Source organism: Pholis gunnellus (genome assembly GCF_910591455.1).
Source record: "Pholis gunnellus genome assembly, chromosome: 8".
NCBI classification, from domain to species: domain Eukaryota; kingdom Metazoa; phylum Chordata; class Actinopteri; order Perciformes; family Pholidae; genus Pholis; species Pholis gunnellus.
Window position 1 is genome coordinate 23,632,889 of NC_136534.1, and position 22,602 is coordinate 23,655,490.

Sequence of the window (22,602 nt, forward strand, 5' to 3'; positions counted from 1 at the left end):
GACTGGTGTGTATTTCATTATGGGGAAAAATGGTGTTGCAGGTGCAAACTTCTCGCACTCGCGCTCCAGCTGGTTCTGTTTAGACAGTGAAACATAGTACAGCGTGAGGCCAACGCTAACGCACGCACACACAGTGGAGGAGATTACTGAGGGACGGATGTCAGAGATGGAGCATGCTGGGAAGCTCACACACAGCTGTCTTTTAAGGGCACTAGTACTCGGATTTCTACTTGGACATTTGCAATGTGCAGATTGTTATACTGTAGTTTCATTGAGATAAACAATTCCTGGAGGCAGAAACAATTTCCGCTCGAGTTAAACCTCAATGGGAAAAGACAAACCACTGCTTCTCTGGCAAAGTATCGGATCAGACTACTGCCCCCAGTGAGACAGAAGAAGAAGATTATAATATGAAGCCACTGTTCTTGCTTTAAACTTGTGCAATTGAAACTTTGTCCCAGCCATACTATCCCATTGTCATCTATGATAATAGTTGAGAAACCTTTTGGCTTGCGACCCGAGCCATGTTTTCAATTAAAATATTTTCAGAGGCTTGAAGACATAACACCATTTTTAGGAATAATACAGAAACAAGATTAGAGATAGTGGGAAATAATACAAAAATCTGTGTAGCAGAAGTATGTTTTATTATAATCGTGTGAATCAATTGATCCTTTACTAAGCTCCGCCCCCTTCTGCTACTTAGTCAAGCTGTCAGAGCTACGTTACCATGGAGCCCACACTGTCACTAACTGCAGTCCCTGAATAAATATGATCTAACTTTTGGAAAAAAAAGAAAAAAGCGATTTCTTTGAGACGCAAACAGAAGGGTCTACAATGTGTGTTTGAAGGACATATCCAGGATGTCAAACTGATTGAAAACAGGTTGAAAAGATAAAGATAGAAGCTAAAGCCTACAGATCACAGCGTAAGCACCACATCACCTGGAGATCGAGACAGAAGACAATGAAATTAAGAACCAATGCTGTTTCTGTAAAGCCGGGTTGTCTTTCTTTACTGTTACAATCATTAAAAAGCAAAAGCAGCAAGTGTATACATTCAGTATATACCTTCAGTAGTTAGCGGAGCATAGAAGCGCTAACGCTAGCTAATTTGCTAACATACTCTGCTAATGTTACCTCCACAGGTTTTACGTAGAAACTATCTCCTTCCAATCTCTCTGGGTGGCGAGTATCACGATTACACAACGTTTAACCATGACGAGCTCCAAATCCACAAAACCAGCCTGAAAATATACAAAATCTCAGACGATTGCACGAGAGGCTATGGAGCAGAGCCGGATAGTTGTCAGAGCTAGCCAATGCTACATTGTGATTAGCATTGGCCAGCCATTGTGAACAATGCAAAACTTTCTGCTAAAGTACACTATACTTTCACGTCTGGAGCTGTTTCAGAAAGTTCTCCCGTCCTTTCTTTATCTGTAACTCTGGTGTTTGGTATGAAATCCATACATAGCAAGTTTGTAACGAAACAGATACAACTGAGTGGGTGGTTCAGGGGGGTGGACTATAGCCTTAAACTGCTGATTTTAACTGCAACACACCTTCTTGAATTTTCCAAATTGAGTTTCGTTCTCTGTTTTAAGATGACCAGATGGGCATCTAAAGCAGACGTATTTTTCTTATCACTTCAAAAGAACCCCAAGCACACAGTAACGCCATCAAATAAGCAAAAACAGATTGCTTCAGTCCGCCATTCCTCTCCCACATCCAAGCCTCTGATGTGCGGAGAGAGTGTGCCCTGAAACACAGGAGGGAAACAAATATACCTCACCGCTGTCCGACTCGCACCCCCTGTGTTCATCGGTTATCACACTGTGGCTGACATTTCACAGGATTCAAACACCCAGAGGAGCTTTGAGAGTTGTTAGCCTGACTGCGGTGCACAGTGCCAGGAGGTCACTGAAGACAAGGAGGAGACACTGGACTACAGCTACATCGGCTCAGCTTCGCCTGGGAAGCTGGCGCTAAGCACCTCCATAAAAAATCATCTTGAGCTCCCCACTATTATCTCTGCATTCCACCGGAGACGGAGCGAGCGGTGAGCTGGCAGCGATCCAGAGAGAGTGAAATATTATCGTGGGAGAACACATCAAGACGAGGTCCACCAACATAAAGCTTCCACTCAGTTCAGGGGGTTAAAAAGCCCCGGAGCCCGAGCTAAATGATAAGGACCGCTGTGCCGCCGCATTAGACAGATATGCACTCCACTCCACCGCAGCAGGTGTGACTCGCTGGAGGGGAAGGCGGCTGGCACACCGGTGGTCCCGCTCGCTCTCCGGCTTTGATCATTCCCCACCGTTTTTTTTGCGGGCTTGCACGCTTTCCCCCGGGAATACAATTTATTGAGTCCATTAGATGTTTATGGGACACGTGTAAATCAAATAAGAGTCTGCAATACAGCCCGACTCACCCTTTGTTCTTTTCATTTTATCTTCATACAGAGAAGGATTTGAGCAATCATTCGTCATTTGAAAGTCAACTGTGAAGAAATGAAGAGGATAAAGCTCATGGGGGGAAGGGGGGGGCTGCCAGTTCTGGAAGTAGTTTTCCCTTCCTGAATCCCTTTTTGAAGATTTTCTTTAAATGAAATCTAACGAAATAGAATAGGAGTCCCCTCGATAATGTAACAATACATAGGTTTAGATTGGAAAGTACTATATTGTGAGAAATTTGTCTTATTGTAAGATAAATAAACACACGTGTAGACGATAAAATGAACAATGACCCCGTTGTATTTAGTGTTCCGGCACCATTCCAGTGAGGCAGCATGCTCAATACCAGGGCCCTGACCCAACTAAATGGAACCGGGCCATAGTTAATGTTATTAATTACACCTGTGTTTACCCTTCAATGACATGTAAAAATGGCTGCTGTGTAAAGGGCCGGTAGGCTACAGATGAGCCTTTGCATCTGTTGCTATAGAGAGCTTTACATTTCATGCTGTTTTTTTGCCGTTAAACTCACCAACAGGTTATTTTTTAACCGTAAGCAGTGTGCGAAATACCCAGTGGCAATCAACCAACCAACCAACCAATGAGCACGACATCAAAACCTGCAGAATATAAATCAGAAATAAACCGGTGATGTTATTTATGGAAGAGCTACTGTCCCATAACATTAAGACCAGAACCCTGAACACACAAAAGAATTCCACTCACTTCACTTTGTTACTGTTTGTGCTTTGTCAAAGTGCACGTTTCCATTACAGCCGCTGATGCTAACGTTGACGTAGCGCGGGTGTGTACACATTGAAATGGACTGTGATGCTGTCGTGGGTGCAGACGGAGGCCCGTGTGTTCCCTGCTGCTGCAGGACTACAAAGCAATTTCCCAGCGTGCAGATCTGCGCGCAGAATCGATAAATCACAATCCTGATTACTCTACAGGGGGAAATGGAGTTTGTATTGTTTCGCCAAGACAAATGTAAGCTCCAGGCAAGATAGATCTTATTTCCAGGACCCAATGAAAGACAACCCAAACACACATACACCTACTCCACACTGAAAACTCCTTTTCACACTTCTCACTTTCATTACACACCAAAACTCACCCGTTGCTGTTGCGCTGCCCCCCTCCCCCTCCCCCCCTTTACCACCCCTGGTTTCTTCTCCTGTTTGCGCCATTTCTTTCAAGGTGGCAAGTTCAATAACTCTTCCACGATTGAATCAATTGAAAGTTTGCAGAGCAATCCCAAAAGTTCTGCAAAGCTCACTTTCTGGTTGTTTTCACTCTGAACTGGCCTCTTCCAAATTTCATTACAGGTCAACAGCAACACATCCTGACACAGACAGTATGTTTAGGTCAACAGGTGGGTCAAAATGATTCGGTGGTACAACTTCAAGGATTAAGTTCCATAGTTTCACATCGGTTGAAGGATTTAATTGCTCCTTAAACGGTTGAGAGCATTTTTGAATTCCTTCAGAAGAGCGACGTAATGAAATGTGACGCGATGTTCATCTTTTTCGTTTTAGATGCTCTGAATCCAAATTCTGGCCCCAAAGTGAAACAAAGCAAACACTGAATAGCTTTCTAATTAATATAGATTAGCCACTGATGTGTTCATCGACAGGACAAGCAGAGGTGCTGCTAAGAATGGGAACAAGGCCCCTGACTCTGATGGGTCTAACTAGGTTGGAAATATAAATTCAATCCTCCACAATTTAACTTGATGTTGCATTTTCTTTTTTAATACACCACAGTATAGTGAATTGTCCAGAGGTTCAGTTGATAGACTGTGAATAGATTAAATAAGAAGATGTGAATATCTGTTTGTTCCAGAGCCGGCAAGGCAACAATACAAATACAAAAAGAATCGATGCAAAATAAATCCCAAATTATAAATGTGGTTCAATAGATAAGGGAAAGTGTGAGGCCATGGACAATATAATGTGAACGGAGATGCTTGGATTCAATGTGTTTTTGTTTTGAGATATGTGTGTGGATATAATTTGGATTTTTAACAACTTTGTGTTCTTTTTTATGTCAGAATCCTAAAAATATTATTTAATTAATGCACGTAAATTATGAATGTGTGCACGCAGGAGCACTATCAATTGTGTTGCCTTGTTTTTTTACACCCACTTCACTTCACACAGAGCGAAAATTGGATTTTAGAAATGTTTGCAAATTATTTAAAAAGGGGGGGGGGGGGTAAATATCACATGAACACAAGTATTCAGACCCTTTTGTTACGACACCTCTTTGAGCTCAGGTGCCTCTTGTTAATCTCTGAGATGCTTCTTCACCTTGATTGGTGTCCACCTGTGGTAGATTCAACTGATTGGACATGATTTGGAAACGCACACACACCGGTGTGTGAATGAGGTCTGATGGGGCGGGTAAAACTTCCAGAAGGACAACCATCAGTGCAACACTCCACTGATGTGGACATTGAGGCAGCGTGGCCTCTCCTCAGTGAAAGACATGAAGGCGCCTAAAGGACTCTCAGACTGTGACAAACGAGATTCTCTGGTCGGGAAAACAAGATTGAACTGTTTGACCTCAATTCTAACGGGGCGCCACTCATCACCTGCACAATATCATCCTGACGGTGGAGCGTGGTGGTGGCGGGATTCGTGCTGTTGGGGTGTTTTTCAGCTGCAGGGACTTCAGGGGAACTACTAAGCTGTGCAGAGATATCCTAATGAAGACCTGGTCCAGGACCTCAGACGAGGAAGACCCAAAATCCAGGTGTACAAAGCTTGTTGTGTCATACCCAAGAAGATTATAAGACAAGAACAAGTACAATGATACGCCACTCGTATTCGGAGTTCATATTTGTGGACTCAGGCAACTGATTTTTTGCTAAGTCGGGGTTTATGGATTTCATCAAACCCAACTTAACGAAAAAGCAGTTGTCTGACGTCAAACAACAATTCTTTGGAAAAAACGTGACAAAAAAATATGGAGGCTGCACAGCTGAGACTTTAGTTGTGTGTACACTTGCCAAAGAAACATCAGTTTGTCACGGTCAGCCTTGGTTTGTGTTTAGCTTTGGCGTTGTGCACCTGGAACGCTGAAAGGTTGGAAATTTCAACTGGGAAAATTTCAACCTGAGTTGTCTGGAGAGCAGCATATGTACTGAGTTAAAGATCTGAATACTTGTCCATGTGATATTTTACTTTCCTTTTCCAAAAATGTGCACCAAAAACATAATCTTGTTTTCTCTTTGTTGCTATGGGGTAGTGAGTGAATATGTTCTTTGACTTTAACTTTAGGCTGCAACATAAAGTGAAAACTTTTTTCTGCGTTCAGAAAAGGGATCTGAACGCATGTAGATGAATGGATAGATACTTGAGTCCTGTTTTAAAGCATGAAACAATATAAAAAACACCTGTATAGAAATATGACAAATTCGAATAACACATCTATAAAAACAGACTTTATCAAATCAGTCAACCTTGTGATATTTAGGGTCAGGCTGTAACCTCTGAGTCTGAAAAGTGAAGCAGATGCTGAAGTGCCTAAACCTGCATTCTTTCTAATGACCATCAGGGGGCGACTCCTCTGATTGTATAGAAGTCTATGAGAAAATGACTCTACTTCTCTCTTGATTTATTACCTCAGTAAACATTGTAAACATGAGTTTATGGTCTCAATCTCTAGTGTCAAGTCTTCTTCAATACAGCATGATGTTCATTTAGTAGATTAGGGTCCATTTAGAGTCAAACAGACCATAAAGCAGGGTATGATTGAGAGTTGTTCTTACTTTCATCTTTGAACTTTAACTCTTTCACAGTGCGTTTTTAGTTAATGAGTTAAATGTAACATTTTGATCACCTACAAATATCTTGTTTCCATGTTCCTTTTGTAATTCTGGTTTTAAAAAAAGCAAGATGGCTTCTGTCAAAATGCCGAACCGAGCCTCAGACCTAGCCTAAGACCTAGCTTAAGCTATGTGGTACGACACGGTTACAGCGTTCTAAACGGTGTGCTCGGCCCGACACGTTTTTGGATATGCTAGAATGCAGAAAAGCATTTTTTCATGGTCTTTCATTAAATATTGTCTCAATAATTGCGGAATTGTAATCCTCACCCTTACAGTGGGCTGTCATGACCCCCACCCCTGCAGGACGCCTCAGTGAACCGAATCAATCATCCTCTGTGGTCATGCGCCAGCTAGTGAGCCTTTCGGCAAGTGCAGGACTGCATATTTTAACGTGCATGTGTTGAACCCCAACGATATGACGCCACGACATCTTCTCTTTTAACCCTCCTCGTGCTGATCTCATGGCTTCAAGGCGATAGTCCACATGGGTGACGTCACGGTGACTACGCCCGCTTCTTATACAGTCTATGTCAGGGGGTCAAGAAACAGAAGTAGATATAAAGTAGCTCAAACTGCTCCACACCTGGTAATAAAAAAGCATGACCTCCTTTCCTAAACTACATTTGTCTGAAAGCTCCTTTCAAACTTGAGCCTCCTGAAAGACCTTTTTTTACCGCCGTGTGTCTCATGAGCACATGTAGTTACATGCATGAGGTCTTTTTTTATGTCTTGAAGCCACATTTTTCTGTTACATTTCAGTGAATTAAGAGGCCCACGAGGGACAAAAGACAGCAAGAGGGATAACAACCGTCCTCTCTCTCCCTCTGGCTAAAGACTCCCTGATTGTGTCAGACACTCGGCCCAGAACACGACTTTGTTATTAGTCCCATTTCATGCAGGTGTGGACATGCACACACTTTTCAATATTCTCTATTTTCTTTTGTACAACCTGTAAAAAATAAATCCAATAATGTTGGAGTGTTCCTGGGTTGAAGTGTGTTCTTGCTGCGTTAATCTATAGGATTATTTTGTGTGTGTGTTTTCTCCTGAAATAAGGGGGCGTAAATGTTTATTGAGCCCCGGAGGCCCATAAGCAGATCTGACCTCATCTCAAGCAGATATAAAGAGAGTGCTGTCTGTGGGAGTTCAGATGGAAACAAACTTCAGCCTCATCTGCAAATCACAAAATCTGCTGCACTCCCATTGAAACAGCTGCTCGGTTTCTGTGCACGATTTATAATCAGAGATCCACGTCGTCTAATGAACTGCTTGACTGAAGCCATATTGCCCATATGTGGTGGCAGAAAGCAACATTCTAGTTAAAGCAAAGAAAGTTATTTAAGAAAATATATTAGCATTTACATTTGTACAGCTTTATACTTTTTACTGCTTCATTTACTCCATATTTTATATTTAAAAAAACACATCTATAATATCTATTTTTCTGTCTTTTTTTCTTGTTTCTTCTATTCTCTCATTACTTTCCTTTACCTGTCCTCCATTTTACCCCTGTTGCCTTCTTCTCTTATATCTGTCCGCTCTATTCGTCCTCTTTCTGAGAAAGTACCTCAGATACGTTGGCAACAGGCAGCCAGCGTTTCCAAGCAGGTATTTTGGTCGGTGACGCTGTTGCAAAGCCAACGGATCAGTTTTTACCTTTCCTCAGAGCCTTGCAACTACCAACAACACAACAGCCCAGCTACTGTCAAAAGAAAAGCTCAATTGAATTAGTGAATTAGAAACCCAGTTCTTCGTGCGATGATAAAGGCGGAGCCAAACACCTGGTAGAATTAAGTATCAGGCTTTCTTACTTATTAATCTAACTTAGGAGCTTAATAACTTCTTTTTTTTACAATTAACATCACTCCGGTTGTTCCACTTGTCCACCATTTCCGCTCCCTGGGGATAGCTACTGTCAGCGGTTATGTTGAGTTATGAGCCATTTTTGTTGAGTCTCTCTGGCCAGCAGCGCTGCAGTGAAAATGTCGAGGGCTTTTACCACCAAAGGTAAAAACGTAAGCTGGAATGTGCTGCTGTTGACAATAAATAAATGAATAGTTTGCCTTTGTATTATTATTTTATTACCGTCATAAGCGTAGGTGCTATTTAAAACTCGAGCGCTATCCTCTTCCTTTTTCCCTGGAGATTGAGACCCGGTGACAGAAATACAAAGTGAAAGTGAAGCTTACAGGGAACTGATCCAAACCCTATTAGTGTCTCTATTCATCGACTAATAAACCTTTACTTCATAATAATGAATCAAAACAAAATACTTGTCTGTTGCTACTTTAAGTACAATTTTGCTGCCAGTTTTTTGATACTTCTCCTCCGCTAACAATATTTAAATCCAGGACTTTCCCTCTGTGGCGCTGATTTGACATTTCATCACTTCCAGCACTGTTTCTAAGACGTGTTAAAGATCCTTTCCCACCCTGGAAGCCACCGTCTGTGCGACACATGAAGGAACCCAATCAGACCTCCGCGCTGGCAGACCGGCTGCACGTGTTGCACCCTTGAAACCAAACTTACACTGTTGTCGAAGAAGAACAGTAGAAGTGTGTGTGAACTCCATCTCGTAAAGCTTCACGTGTCACCTCTTTTACAGCTCTGCTGGTGATCAACGAAAACCAGGATATGGAGGAAAGTTTGAGAGAATAAGCCACAAAAAAGGGAAAGAGGCAGCGAGAGAAAAGAGAACGTGTTTGTGGGACACAGAGCGAAGGGTGATTATTTTGTGTTAATCTAGTATCAGCTTTCAAACACTTGGAGGCTTCCCAGTGTATCGCTCACTCTCTGCAGACAAGTCAGTTAAATACAGATTAGACGGGACAAGAAAAGGGACGCGGCATTAGTGAACTTTCTCATGAAACAATCAGTCTCCCGTTGCGTTATCTGGGCTTTTCTCCATGATGTCTTCTTTTTTTTTGATCCTTCATGTTTCTTTTTTTCACTCTTATCCAGCTGTGCACTGTGTTTCAACCTCTGATTCCAGACGATTTCAAATTGCGTTGTCCTTCAAAAGACACCATTTGAAAAAAAAACAACTCTTTAGACTTTTATCTGTCAGGGTTTTTCCTTTTTTTTTCCACAGTCATCATATTTTTTTGATGACCTAGCTGATTCGGCCACATACTTCCTCATAATTACTTTCTTCTTTCTAAAGAAGAAGATCAATAGATCCATACCAGTGTACACATGAGTCCTGCAACAGTAAGTGCATGTCGGGTGAGTGCTCCATTTAAAAAGGCAGCGCCTCACCGATTGCAAATCCAATAAGGTCTGTGTAGGAGCCAGCTGCCGCCGTTGCTTTATAGTAAGCTGTTAACAGCAGGTCTTGATGCTGGAGAAATGGTCGATTAAAGAGCTGCTCTCTGAAACGTGACACCCCAGTTTAAAAAAAAACAACGAGCTCTAAGAGAGTTATTTTAAATGTCCACATCAACACAACAAATAATAGTGAAGCTGTAATAATATATTAACAAAGCCGAACACCAATCACAGCAAAGAACAGAAGCGGTCATTGTTGTGTTTATGGCTGCAACTAATGATGATTTTTTTATTATCGATTAATCTGCCGACTTAATCAATTAATGGTTTGGTCTGCAACATGTCAGACAATACTGAAAAAGTCCAAATCCCAAAGACAATTGGTTTATTCCCACACGGTACAAAGAAATGTAGCAAACCCTCACATTTGAGTCGAACAAGGAAACCAACAATCAATTATCTAAATAATTGTTTCTGTCACTCGCTTCAGCTCTAATTGTGTTGCAAGAGGTTGTGGGAAAACAAATGCATGTTGTCGGTGAACATTTTCCTTATTTGTTGAACATGTTGCAACGTGTCTTGACAGATATGTTGATTAGTGACATTATGTTATTATTAAATAATAATTACAGCACTACTTGTGAAGAAAATAGGAATATCAGTGAAAGAAAAGCTGAATTTAAAGTAAATATTCATTTAAGCTTTCGTTGTTGTGAAAAATTGCACATCTGTGCACGTTCAGCTGACCTGCTGTTGAAGTGTTTGTTCATTAAAGTGCAACAGTTGAACATTGTCTCTATTTTCCACTAAATTTGATCGTTCTCCCAGAAACAACTTCTTGAAAATGATTTCAGAAATCACAGACCAGTCGAATAAAGTGTCGCCAATTTGCGCTGCTTTGCAACATTTCTGCGGTGGAACGTTTGCTTTCTCCAAATAGTGCACGAACCTATTGCAATCTCAGGAGGAGGTGACACCCGTCAAGACTGTCGTATTCAAAACTGACATTAGAGCAACATGGAGCACGTTCTTTTGCAAACTTTCATTGCTCTCAGAACTCACAAACGATGCAGTAAAAGGCAGTCTTAGCTGTTACTGTGAGAAATAGAGGCTTTCAAAGAGACATTCAAAGCTCCGGCACTTACTGCATATTTTAAACACACGTCTGTAATGTTTTGGACAAGTAGAATGCCAACTGGCTCTCAGCATTTTCTACAGTAAAATATATCTTATATATATATATATATCTTTATTTCTGTGTCAGAGTAAAATGAAAACAGATGTGAATGTTAACAAGGAGATGAGTACTCGAGAGCCAAATTCCTCAAAGAGAAATAATCTGCTTTCAGTTAATGAGTTTTGATGTGAGAGCCTAAAGACAGAGCTGTCAATAAATCTCCACGACAGAGTTGAGAATGCAAACTGTCTGGAGAGGAGAGGAATCACAGTTTCCACGTATGCGCCTATGCTTTTTTTTTTTTTGCCTCGTTAAAAGAAAAAATGTCAAGAGAAACATGCTGAAAAGAGATGAGATGAGGGATTTTTTTACATTGAATGAATGTTTGCAATAGAAAATCATACATTTCTCCCACAGAAAGATGTTCTCCTCTCAACCTCTCAACAGATTCCTTTCTTTTTTCAAAGCATTTAAAGCATCATTTCAATGAGGTAACTGTAAGAGAGAGCATTTTTGATATATACATTTTAAAAAATGGCAGATGCATGAACCAAAAGAGGTGAAGTGAGGTTGAACCTCACGGCCCTAAAAGCTAAAAGCTGCTCTGCTGCTGAATCCTGAACAACAGAACCAGTCTTATCTCCTACAATCCAAACCTCAGCGGGGGGTCAAACGGCATCTGAAAGACTGTGAGCGAGATCTCGTGACCCGCAAAATGAATTGAGGACGTGACTCACCGCGTTGAATCCCGTGAAGAGGCTCGCCGCTGTGGTCGTGTCCAATGGAAACGGGAGAAAATGCTTCATGCCCAGCGAGGTCTGGACGGCGGGCAGGGTGGGGCGCATCAAGGTGGGCATGAGGCCATTTTGACATGTGTTACCTGTGGGAGGGAGAGCAAAGGCACCGTGTTGAACAGCAGACGGCAACGGGGACGGAAGCCTCCGCCAAAATCTTTCAGTTTTACATCCAAGTGAACCTTCAGAGTGTTTGTTTAGTCTGCATAATAAAGTGTAACATCTTATCTGTGTTAGTCATCTATGTAAATATTGAACACCGCCAAAGCAGACGTCCTGAGTTGATTTGATTCAAATGAATGCCTGGAGTGAAAATACTTTTCTAATTTCCTACAGTTGGCTGTGACTCATCTAATAGCATGGAAATCCACAAAATCTCCAATTTCAGTGGTTTTTAATGAACAAGGTTTTTATTACTTTATCACAAATTCCTCACAAGTTCATTTCCCATCTCAAATTTTTGGGGATATCCAAAGTGTATTGTGACATCCAATGTGAGTTTGTGACAAAATAATGTCATTCAAGGTCCACTTACACGCTGTTTCTGAGATCTTAAGTGCTGGTTGAGAGCTCCAGAACGAGTGAGTGGAGATAAGTTGAGACTAGTTTAGGTCTCATGCTCAAGAATTAATTTCTATGCTCAAATAAATGAATGAGATTTATTTATTATTTTTGTATCATTTGACTAAACACTGTACACTTTCCTGTTTTATTACATACTAACATTATTCTGTCTCTCAGATTGGAATAGATTGCGGCCGCTGACAGCACTACAAATCACTTCCCATCGCTATCTGCCCGACTCAGGGTTCCATTCACAGAAGATATTGCCCTCATCAGCACTTATTAGCGCAAACACGCCCATAAAGTTTTGCGTCTGAGTCAATTATCCATGTGGAAAAGTATAAATGTTTACTTTGCGCCAAGAAGACAGTCAGCAGAACAATAGCAGAGAGACAAAGAAAAAATGAAAAGTCCGACAGAATTCCTCAAAACTTATGGCACGGAATTTAAATGTGTTGGAGAGAAAACCACAGAAATGTGCTTCAGTTACCACCAACTCTCTGAAGACGCTAATAATTTCACTGCGCCTGCGTGTGTCTATGAGCGCTTTGAACCCATAGCGCAGTAATGGGTTTATTATTTTAGAATTACGAGGTTTCTTTTTGTCTTCTTTGTGCATGTTTAGCGGTCGCAAAAGCGGCCTTCATCTCGGCTGATGAAGGCCGTGAGATATTGATCCCGAGGTCAGGAATAAAATTCCCCTCTCAGGATAAAATAATAATAATAACTCCAGTGTTGGGTATGAAAAACCTTGAATCTCACAGCTTTCAGAGATTCCGATTCTTTGTTGTGATTATTTAATTACATGCTCATCAGATTCCCTGTAATATCTCCTGTTTGGGGGAACTTCGACTTGTCATGGAGCATCTGTGTATTTAAGAGAATAGTCTCCATTGGCTGAAAGACAAAACGAATTCTCATGAATTTGTTTTCTTCTTGTAATCACAATCAGACCCAAACAGCGTAAAGTGTGGGGGCCAGATGCGCCTTCCCCACTTCTAAACCCCCTACCTCAGGGGCCCTGGCTCGGGGCCAAACTCTGCTTTTATTTTGATCTCAACCAAACACCTGCGAAGTTCCGTCACTGCTTCGGTTTTCATGCTCATCACGATGACAACATCTGTCTGCAGAAATAGTCAAAACTGCTTTTTTTTTGGTAGTTTCCGCTACAGTAGGTGACACCAGGACCACATTGAGCCATGATGACTCACACACAGACCCACACGTTGAAAACAATAATTATGCACCGAGAACAAGTTGCACAGTCAGAAAACCACTGCGTGATGCTTCGAGGATGTTTATCTCTCCGAAACAGATGCTCTCATTCGGAAATTGTCCCCTCGAACTGACGCAGGATGACGGCGGCAGGCACAGGGTGTCTTCAGAGATGAGTCAATGGCAAGAGAGGCCTGGCCCTCGCATCTCCAGGACAAACAAAAGTAAATACTTCACTTTTATTGTCGTGTGAGACTGCGCCAGCAGAGCGCTACATAAACCACCAATTGGAAACAGCGCAGGGCTGATTTCAACACTATAGGATTTAAAAAAAGGAAAAAAAAAAGGGCAGAGAAACCGTCCCAGCCCTCCAAAACACTGGGAATTAAAGAAGCCATTTCGCAAAGCAGTAATGAGAACCAGAGGGATTTTTTTTTTTTTTTTTATCGCTGCACATTTAACAACAGTGGAACTCTGTGCCAGCATGGCACTAAAGCGCTGGCAGATACAGTATCACACCACCGTCTCGAGACAAATAAAAACAAGGTTTGCCACGTTCGGGTCCCCAGGCAGTGGTGAGGGGTAAATGAAAAGCAAAAGTCATAAAGACCAGAGGAGAAAAGTGAAAAAACACAGACTGCCCCCCCCCCCCCCCTTCCCTCACTCTGTCTTCCCCCCCCCGTCGCCGGAGCGCTGCCATCTGTTGGAAAAAGAACACACGCCGTCTCTCATGTGGCGGCACGTCTTCGACCCAACTTTAGCAAAGCGTGTCCTTCTGTAGGGATCATCCAAACCGCGCCAACTCCTCGGCATGCCGGCCTGACGTCAGCCCACAGGCACGCCTCACCGAAAAAGTCAAAACAGGGCCGTTCAGGCACACCGGGCCCGACGTGTGGGATTAGTCTGCAGCGAGATGAAGAGTGACAAACTGAGACGTGAATTCTGTTTGATCGGGTCGTGTTTGGTTTGCTGAGTGAGAGGAGATGAAATCTGACGTGTCACCTCGGCTAAAGTCCGAGAGCTTCTTTTTTTTACTCATCACACAGAAGTGTTTAGCCTCACAATGAGTTTTTCTTTTTGACACCGGCGGAAGAAGTGTTCAGATCCTTTACTTGAGTAAAAATAGCAGTAGGATAATCTAAAAATACCCCATTACAAGTGTAAAGCCTGCATTCAAAATCGTACTTCTGCACATAGACTAGAATAGGACCTTATCCTACTATTGTGTTACGGTTTAATGTTGCAGCTGGGCAAAAATAAGAAGTAAGAGCTACATTTAACTGCTTCGTTTAAACTACAACAATGCATGACATCTGATCGTATGCTTCTAATAAACAGTCTACAGTGATGCTAGGATCAGATACTTCCCAGCTGTCTGCTTCCATTTTACGCGTGTAACTGTATTTTGCAGGATTGTGTGTTGCTCTGTGAGCAGAAGTTAAAACCTTATGATGAGGCTAGATTGAAAGTTTAAGGTTCACCCGCGTTATGTTACGATTCATCCTCAGCGGGGCTTAAACGTCTGAAACTAATTTCATGACAATCCAATTGTGGGTAGAGATATTTCGGTCTGGATCAAAAAAGTGGACCGTTCAACAGATATGATCTTCTTTTAGAGTTTTCAGGGTGGAAATAGTCTTTTAAAAGAATAGAAACTTTTTTGAACCGGCTTTCTGAATCAGCTGAAAAAGCCAAGGAATTAGACTCGACAACCAAAAACGTACATACACAGAAATACATACAGATAAAAACAGAAGGGACACAAAAGGGGAGCTGGAATAAATGTGCAATGATTAATGTGACTGGTTTCTTTATATACATGAGGATGTGAACAATAAGAAAGAAGAGCGCATCACATGTCTGATAGCATCAAAGACATATCTACTGAATAAAAACAGATCAATCCACACACCAGGGAGCTCCGCTTAGATTCTTCTTCTAAGCACCAGGCTCTTCCTCAGACTTCTGATAAGAACAGAGAGGCGCCATCTTAAATTACCCATGATGCATAGACAAGCACATGTGACCAAATATCAAATATTAGTAAGAAATACATGGTATATTACATACATGCACCGATATAGTAGATTATATCAAGGATATGTAAAAAGTACAGAAGGCACATAAAGATAATGATGATGTAGATTTCCATCCATGGAGCCCAGTAAAGGAACTAGCTGTGTGTACACTACAGCTGTGTGGAAAAGTAGAGTGTTGGAGTAAATGAACTTACCGTCCCTCACTGGACACACTGTTTACTGGACTTAACCTCTCGTGACCTCGCATACCTTCCTAAAGCTCCACCCGTTTGAGGTCTAACGAGGCAAATTGAATTTATTTCGTCTCCTGTTGTGAAAGGTTGACGTGCAGCAATCACAATCCAGCAAAACATGCCCGAACATAAAGACGCATTCCTAGCCTGCAGCAGCCGAGAGCGTCTCAGCTCTCTTCAGCCTGATCGTCTGCTGTCGCCACCAGAAGAAGGGCAGAGACCTGGCTGCTAATCTGACCTCGAACCCGAACCTCTGAGCACCACACACACACACACACACACACACACCTACACACACACACACACACACACACACTCACACACACACTCAAGATGCTCCAGCACTCCGGCAGAGGGTAAAAGCCTGTTACAGCAGGCTCTGGCAGAGAAGCACAGATGGCATCATAATTATCACTTTGTTTGTGAGAGGTGTCAATATTTGACTTGATTTTGTTTAATATTTGAGTTCTATATTTTGACTCCAGCGAGTGCAGAGTGCAGGGCCCAGGTGGGCTGAGTCTCTCCAGCAGACGCTGTCATCTACTCTGCATGGAGAGTCGCTCGGGAGACTCGCTCCACGTCGAAAAGGTCATCTGGTGAGAGTCATTAAAATAACTAGCAGAAGACTGTCTGAGCAGCCCGGGAGTCAGGCACCGTAATCCAGTGGAGGAAAAAGAAGAATTGAAACTTGTCTTCAGTCTTATATTCTGCATTTATTAAGAATCAGTCAAAGCCAAACAAATAATAATAAGAAAACCTCATTTTAATGAAAAGCCAAGGTTATATGTGTGATCTCCCAGCAGCACTGATGTGTTTACATAGTGAACGAAGTGGAGACTCCCCACTATGAGTCGCTGAAGGCAAAGTATGTGCCGGTTAAATGGGAGAATTTGAGGTTGTTAATCTATGTAAAAAATGTTGCCACATATTTGTATTTGAGGCCTCACAGGAAGCTGCAAAACAAATCTGAAAGCAGCAAATCAACGGATATTAAAATACATTACAACCACAAATGGGCCTCAGAGGGAATCAGCAGCTGTGTAACCACACATCCCCCGTCTTTCTCTGTGCATTTTGTACAGTGTTCCTATGAGGGAATACTACCTTTGCATGCATGATTAATTAATTTCAGCATATGCAACATATAAGCATATTACTGAAATAATGCAAGAATTCAAATTTGATTTTGCCCACACTTTTTTTTTCTTCAGTTTTGGGTCACTCCCCCGCTGTCATCCGCGTCATTTCCAGATGCAGCAGGCAGCTGTCTCCAGCAAAAAAAAAAAAGCTCTGAAAACCCACTGTGTGCCACCTGCCGCCCAACAAACGTCAAAGTTAGCTTTTCAACATTCAGGAAGCCAAAGAGACGGATATTTAGCGGACACCAAATCACAGCTGTAGCAAGAAAGTAAATTGCACTCCATCCATCACGTCACCAGAAACACGACTCCAAGTGAACGTCGGGCTGGATGTGTCCGCACACATTTATCCATGTCATTGTTTAATATTTAAATGTGTGTGTGTGTTTGCCAGTTTCTTCCTGAGTGGCTAAACAAAACTAATGAATGCAGCTGTGAAGTCCTTACCGTGTCAGTAGATATTGTGCTTCAGGGGCTCGTATTCTTAAACACCATTCTAATTAAATTACCACAAACCAGTCGACGCTCAGTGAACCTGCGGCTTTTGGAGATGTTTTTTTTTGGGGGGGGGGGTTTGCCTGCTTTGCCCAGAAGTGTAATGATGTTGAACTGAGATGCGATCTGACTTCTGGAAATCTTTGAAACGGATCAGAATTGATGAAAAGTTTTCACCCACTGGCCTTTGTTTATCCATTCCCTTTGAGGCCTTGTTTAATGACGCAGGAGCGCGAAGGCATTAAGAGCAGCTCATTGGACGAGACGCGTATACGCCGTGGCGTGTTTCAGACTGTCCTCTGCGTTGCCCTTCCTGAAAGATTCCCTTATCTCTGCTGAAGCGTTCCTACTCCTGCGGCAGTATGTCGAGAGAGGGAGAGAGTTAACATGATGTCTGGAGGACGCCGACTGGCATTAATAATTAATCATCTTGTGCTGCTCTCCTCCGCCGCCTGCCTCGATCCCGTTAGCGTCCTGAACCCGGCTGCTCCTCCGATAAGATCTGTCCAGAGAGGCCGAGAGAGCCTCCGAATAAAAAACGCCCGCTCTTGCACAACCTTCCTTCTTCCCTCAGCAAACATAAATCCAATTATTGGATAAATCTGAATATCACTGGAAGTCATTTGTATGCCAGTGACGCCGCGGATGTGATTAACAACGTCGTGTTTTTCATGGAGTGTGCTGATTGTATTCTTTGGCCCTTAACATGCTCTGAGATCAGTACTTCCCCTCAAGCGAGGGGGATAAAATCATTTCACCCCTATTACATTGAACAAAGTGAGCACAAAAGGTAGATTCAAAGCATTCTCTCTCTTTCTATTTTTAAAAAAAAAAGCCACACTTTCACTGATTTTCCAATTAACCTTTCCAGGATGAACTCTGCTTTCTTGTGAGATTCCATAAATCTCACCAAACGCACGGCTCGCATTTTGGCTCCGAGGCGCACAAACACGCGCCGCCTCCATCCCCTGCAGATTAGCATTACTGTAGCACTTGCTGCTGTCACGAGTCTAGCTGGCTGATAAACACAGCTGTCTCTGACCGGGATCCAACAATCACTGGACCCGTGTGCTCTGTAATCTGAGGTTAACCAAAGGGACGTTTAACGTGCCGCTAAACGCCGACACGCCGGATAGATTTCCTCGCGGGGCCCAGCGACACTAATAGCTTGTATGATTGCAGCACGCACTCAAGACGTATTAGCCTGCTGGCTTACGGTTGCTTCACTGCCTGCTTTTGATGTATGTGGACAGCTTTTAATGCAAGAGGTGCCTTCACTTCCTCTCTGGTTTATTCTTATTCTTTTTTTCATTTTGGTGCCTTGTTTCAAAGAGGTGAAGAGTCTCATGATGAATCTGTCAGCTGATATTAATCACTTCAACTAGCAGCAATGCAGAGCTGCTGAGCAAGCGGTAGTATTAATCCTTTTACAAGATACCATCTATTTTCTCTGTGCCGTGTAGTCGTGCACTCACGATTCATAAATGTTAGAGCGACGCACATCCTGTACGCAAACACTGACCTTTACTCCTCTCGTTGTTTTGTTTAACACTGAGTGCTGGAGAGAAGATGTTTCATGGCATTTTGTCTGACAAGTAAAAAAAACCCACCAACCACAGAAACCCGCCCGAGCTGCTCTTTTTCTTGAGGCTGTCTCAAGCCTCTCCACATTTTTTGGGCTAAAAGGGGCCAAATTCCAAAACCCATCCACCCACCCAGACCTGCATCACCTCTTTGCTCTCAAGAAGCCGCACACCTGACCAGACATCTGCGGTGGTTGTCAAAGAGCTGAAGCTTGTCTGTGCACCTGACAGCTTATTCATTTATACGCTGCCCAGCACTCCCCCCCCCCCCCCCCCCCCCCCCCCCCCCACACCCTCTGCTCTGTGTATGGCATAACAAGAGAAAATCCCTCTCGCTCTTACGAGCCACGGTCTGTAACTTCAGATCGCTTTAATCCCCGTGATGAAAAAAAAAAGAGTCTTTCATTTAACAAATCACCCCCTCAGAAGTCCGGATCCCTGTGTAATTATTCCTCCTATGTGACTGTAAGCCAGCCGTGAGAAGAGCACTTGACGAGGAGCCACTCGCGCATTAAGTCTTCCTAAGCCTCCTCCATAAAAAAAACTAATGGAAGGGGCCTTCCTCTGAAATATCCTACACGGAATATCAAGTGGCTCTCGACGCTGGCATCTCCGATCTTCTTTGGACAGTCAGCTGGTCAAACGGCCACGGTGGAATCCGGAGCTTGTATTCTCGGGCACCGAAAACACAGCTGGGATTTAGTCCAACAAACCCGAACATGAGCGTGAGGAAGTATAGGTTACCTGGTGAAGCAGGTTCATTCAACAGTTTTAGGAGCCCTCAAGTGTGCAACTTCACGCTTTCCTTCGTCTCTTTTCCTTTTTTTAATTTTGTTTTATTTTGTGCTGTTACAGCAGCCGGCTCTCCTATATCCATCTCTTTCAGTTTGCGGAAACAAGTCACAGGCAACCCTGGAACTCACATAGACGAGGAGTGTGTGCACTTATATTCTGCATTTGACTGTGATAAAGCACACACACACACACACACACACAACAACAACAACCCAGGTGTGTAACTTCACCCTCTTTTTCCTCTAATGGAAACCAGCGCTTCTTCTCTTTGTGCTTTCAGTATCCAGAACAAGCTAGAACACACACATGAGGATGAAATTGCAACACATATCAATGCAAACTCACCAAAAAACATGCTGCTCTCCATAGCTCCTCAGAGTCGGGGGTCTGCTGTATTTCCTCTCTGGTGCCCTGCCAGTGTGTGTGTGTCCATGGACAGCAGCCTGGGCATGTCTCATACACTCCTCAGGGGTGTGTGTGTCTTTGCATGTGTGTTCAAATCCAACTGCAGCGTCAACGGCCGGTCTGCATGCTGCACTCCGCTGCTGTCTGTGGACCTCCGTATCTGCCTCTCTCTCTCACTCTCTCTCTCTCTCTCTCTCTCGCTCTCTCTCTCTCTCTCCCTCACTCTCGCTCTCCTCGCACTGGTCCTCCCTTGCCTGTCTCGTCCCCTCCCCTCCTCTTTAGCTCCCCCTCCTCCTCCGTCTTCCTCCTCCTCTCCGGCCCCTCCACACACCGGATCCCCTTCGCTTCTGTCTTTTCTCTTTTTCCGAGGTGTCTTATCTACATTTCTTTTTTTTTTCTCTCAGCAACAGCCTCCTCTCCACAAACGTGTGTGTGTCTCTCTCTAGGTGTCTCATCTTTGTTTTATGTGTCAACTCTGCTTCCCTCACTCTCACTCCCTTGCTTTCCCCCCGCTGTCTCTCATTTATTTGATCTTATTCCCCTTTCTCTGCTTCCATCTCCGGCTCGCTCCTTTTTCTTTTTTCTTTATTCTGACTGTTCTCTCGCTCTCCCCTGGTTCTTTCTCTTCCTTATCTCTCTCTCTCTCTCTCTTTCTCTCGGTGTGTGTTTCCACCTCGGTCGGCTAAATATCTTTGCAGTGTGTTTTTTTCTGTTTTTGTTTCTCCTCACTTACTCTTTTTGTCTCTTATTGTTTTCTCCCTTTCACTCAGCGCGTGTACACACAACAACAACGCAGATTGCTGGTAGAAATCAGGTTACGGTGGAGATTGGAAGAGAGTTTTCACCCCACGCTGCAGCTTCCCTCGGCTCCTCGGAGCGTTTTATCTTCTTGCAGCTCGTTGTTTTGGTTTTTGAGCGGCCCACATCTTTATCGATTTGTTTTTCTCTCACTGCTCTCAGCCTCATTTTGAGAGCGCTCTCAAACCTGACTGCCCAGCACTACACGGTCTTACTACGTATACTTTCAAAGTGGTCAGATCGTTCTACTGTTCATATTACACATATTGAACAATATATGGTAAATGATGTGTTTTTATATGTGGAAGACGGGATTCTTTTGTTCAAGCAATCTGCAGAACTTTGCTAGTAACCTCGTGCTTGTGTATGTAATCGTTTTCACACATCTTTACCATTTTTCTCCTGTAGACGCAACTGTGGTCCATGTTGAAAATCCAACAAATGCATTGAGTTCCTTTTGATAGAAGCGACCCCTCCGTCAGGTTTCCCCGTGTCCCCTGTGTCCCTGACGGACTCCCCGCCAGGTCCAGATATGTAGCCTGTGAGATATCTGTAATGTGTCTGTAAGGCATCGGCGTGCATCTTGGCTCACGTCCTTCAGTTCACACATTTTGTGCAGCCCTGTCTCCGAAAAAGTACGTTCCCACACGATGAAACTGGGTTGTAAATTAGGTTTGGAAGGAAAGGTATTTTGTCGCTGCTTCCATTTGCTTTTGACGTATCACGAATACGTTTCACATAAGTCAATGAATGTCTGTGTGAGGAGGAGGTCGGGGGAGGTGGATGTTTCGAAAAACACAAAGCTCGCACCCAGAAAAAAAGTACTTTTGTTGCATTTTTGTTTTGTTTCAATTCATAGTCATTTAAAGCCAAACCATAATGTTTTTACTAACCAATTAGTTTTGTGGCGTTTCTTTTGTTTTTGTTTCCATTTACAACGTTAATCACATTTAAAAATGCAACAGCCAGCCGGGAGAAAATAAGTTTCCCTCGAAAAGTAATTGAGTGTGCAGTTCAGTTGAATGGAAACATGATTGTTTAGGAGATGCAAATCTGCGTCTGATCCGGGGCTTTTGTCGGGGATCTCCAAAAACTCTCGCTGAGTGGAAAATCAGGACTAAAGTCATGAGTTGTGAACTGAGAATAATGAGCCAGATATTTCCTACGGGAGCTGGTGGAGACCAAAACAGAGCTAAAAGGAGACTTACATTTAACAGGCTGCCTGAAACAACATCAAATGAATGCTAACGTTGCTCTGTGTCCAAGTGGACAGAAAAGGTATTACGTCAAGGATGAAGAAGTATTATTTAAACAGACGGACAGAAGTATCTTCCATTAACATCAATACAAACCGTGTTAAATTAAATGTGGTGCAGCTCAGCAGCAGAGCGAATTGTTTTAATCACTAGCTGTAACATCTCTCAACATATCTACTGCTGCTTCGAAGCACTCCGATTAGAAACTCTTTGAGTTCACATGATTCGTATTGACGTTAAAAGCTGAGTTTTTTCTTTCTAGTTACTGCAGTATTTTTATTGGCTGTTACTTTTCTCTCCCATCCCCAAACTTATTTTGGAAGAGTTTGGGTGAAACAAGATGTTGTTCCGTGATGTTTAATTAATCATTTTAATTCCTTGTGTGTGTGTGTGTGTGTTTGAACATTTGGACTCATGGCGCAGTAAGAAAACAGGCTCTGCAGCGAGAGAGCACACTGGTTTTCTTGTTGAACCTGATTTATTTATACTTACGGAGGCTACGGTAAGTTTAAATTCTTCTCAGACTTTGATGAAACACTTTTGCATCGCTAC

At 42.9% G+C, this 22,602-nt stretch overlaps 1 protein-coding gene across 2 annotated transcripts in view; it reads right to left on the reverse strand.

Annotated features, from left to right (window-relative positions):
* Positions 1-20,185, reverse strand: part of znf385d (zinc finger protein 385D) — a 66,992-nt gene extending 46,807 nt beyond the window's left edge. For both annotated transcript variants that reach the window (XM_079165359.1, XM_079165358.1), the window contains exons 1-2: positions 19,937-20,185; positions 11,472-11,614 (exon numbers count right to left, since the gene is read on the reverse strand). In XM_079165359.1, coding sequence (XP_079021485.1) covers positions 11,472-11,614; positions 19,937-19,958 — 165 coding nt within the window. In that variant the 5' untranslated portion in view covers positions 19,959-20,185. The remainder of the gene's footprint in view (positions 1-11,471; positions 11,615-19,936) is intronic.
* Between the last annotated feature and the right edge of the window lie 2,417 nt (positions 20,186-22,602).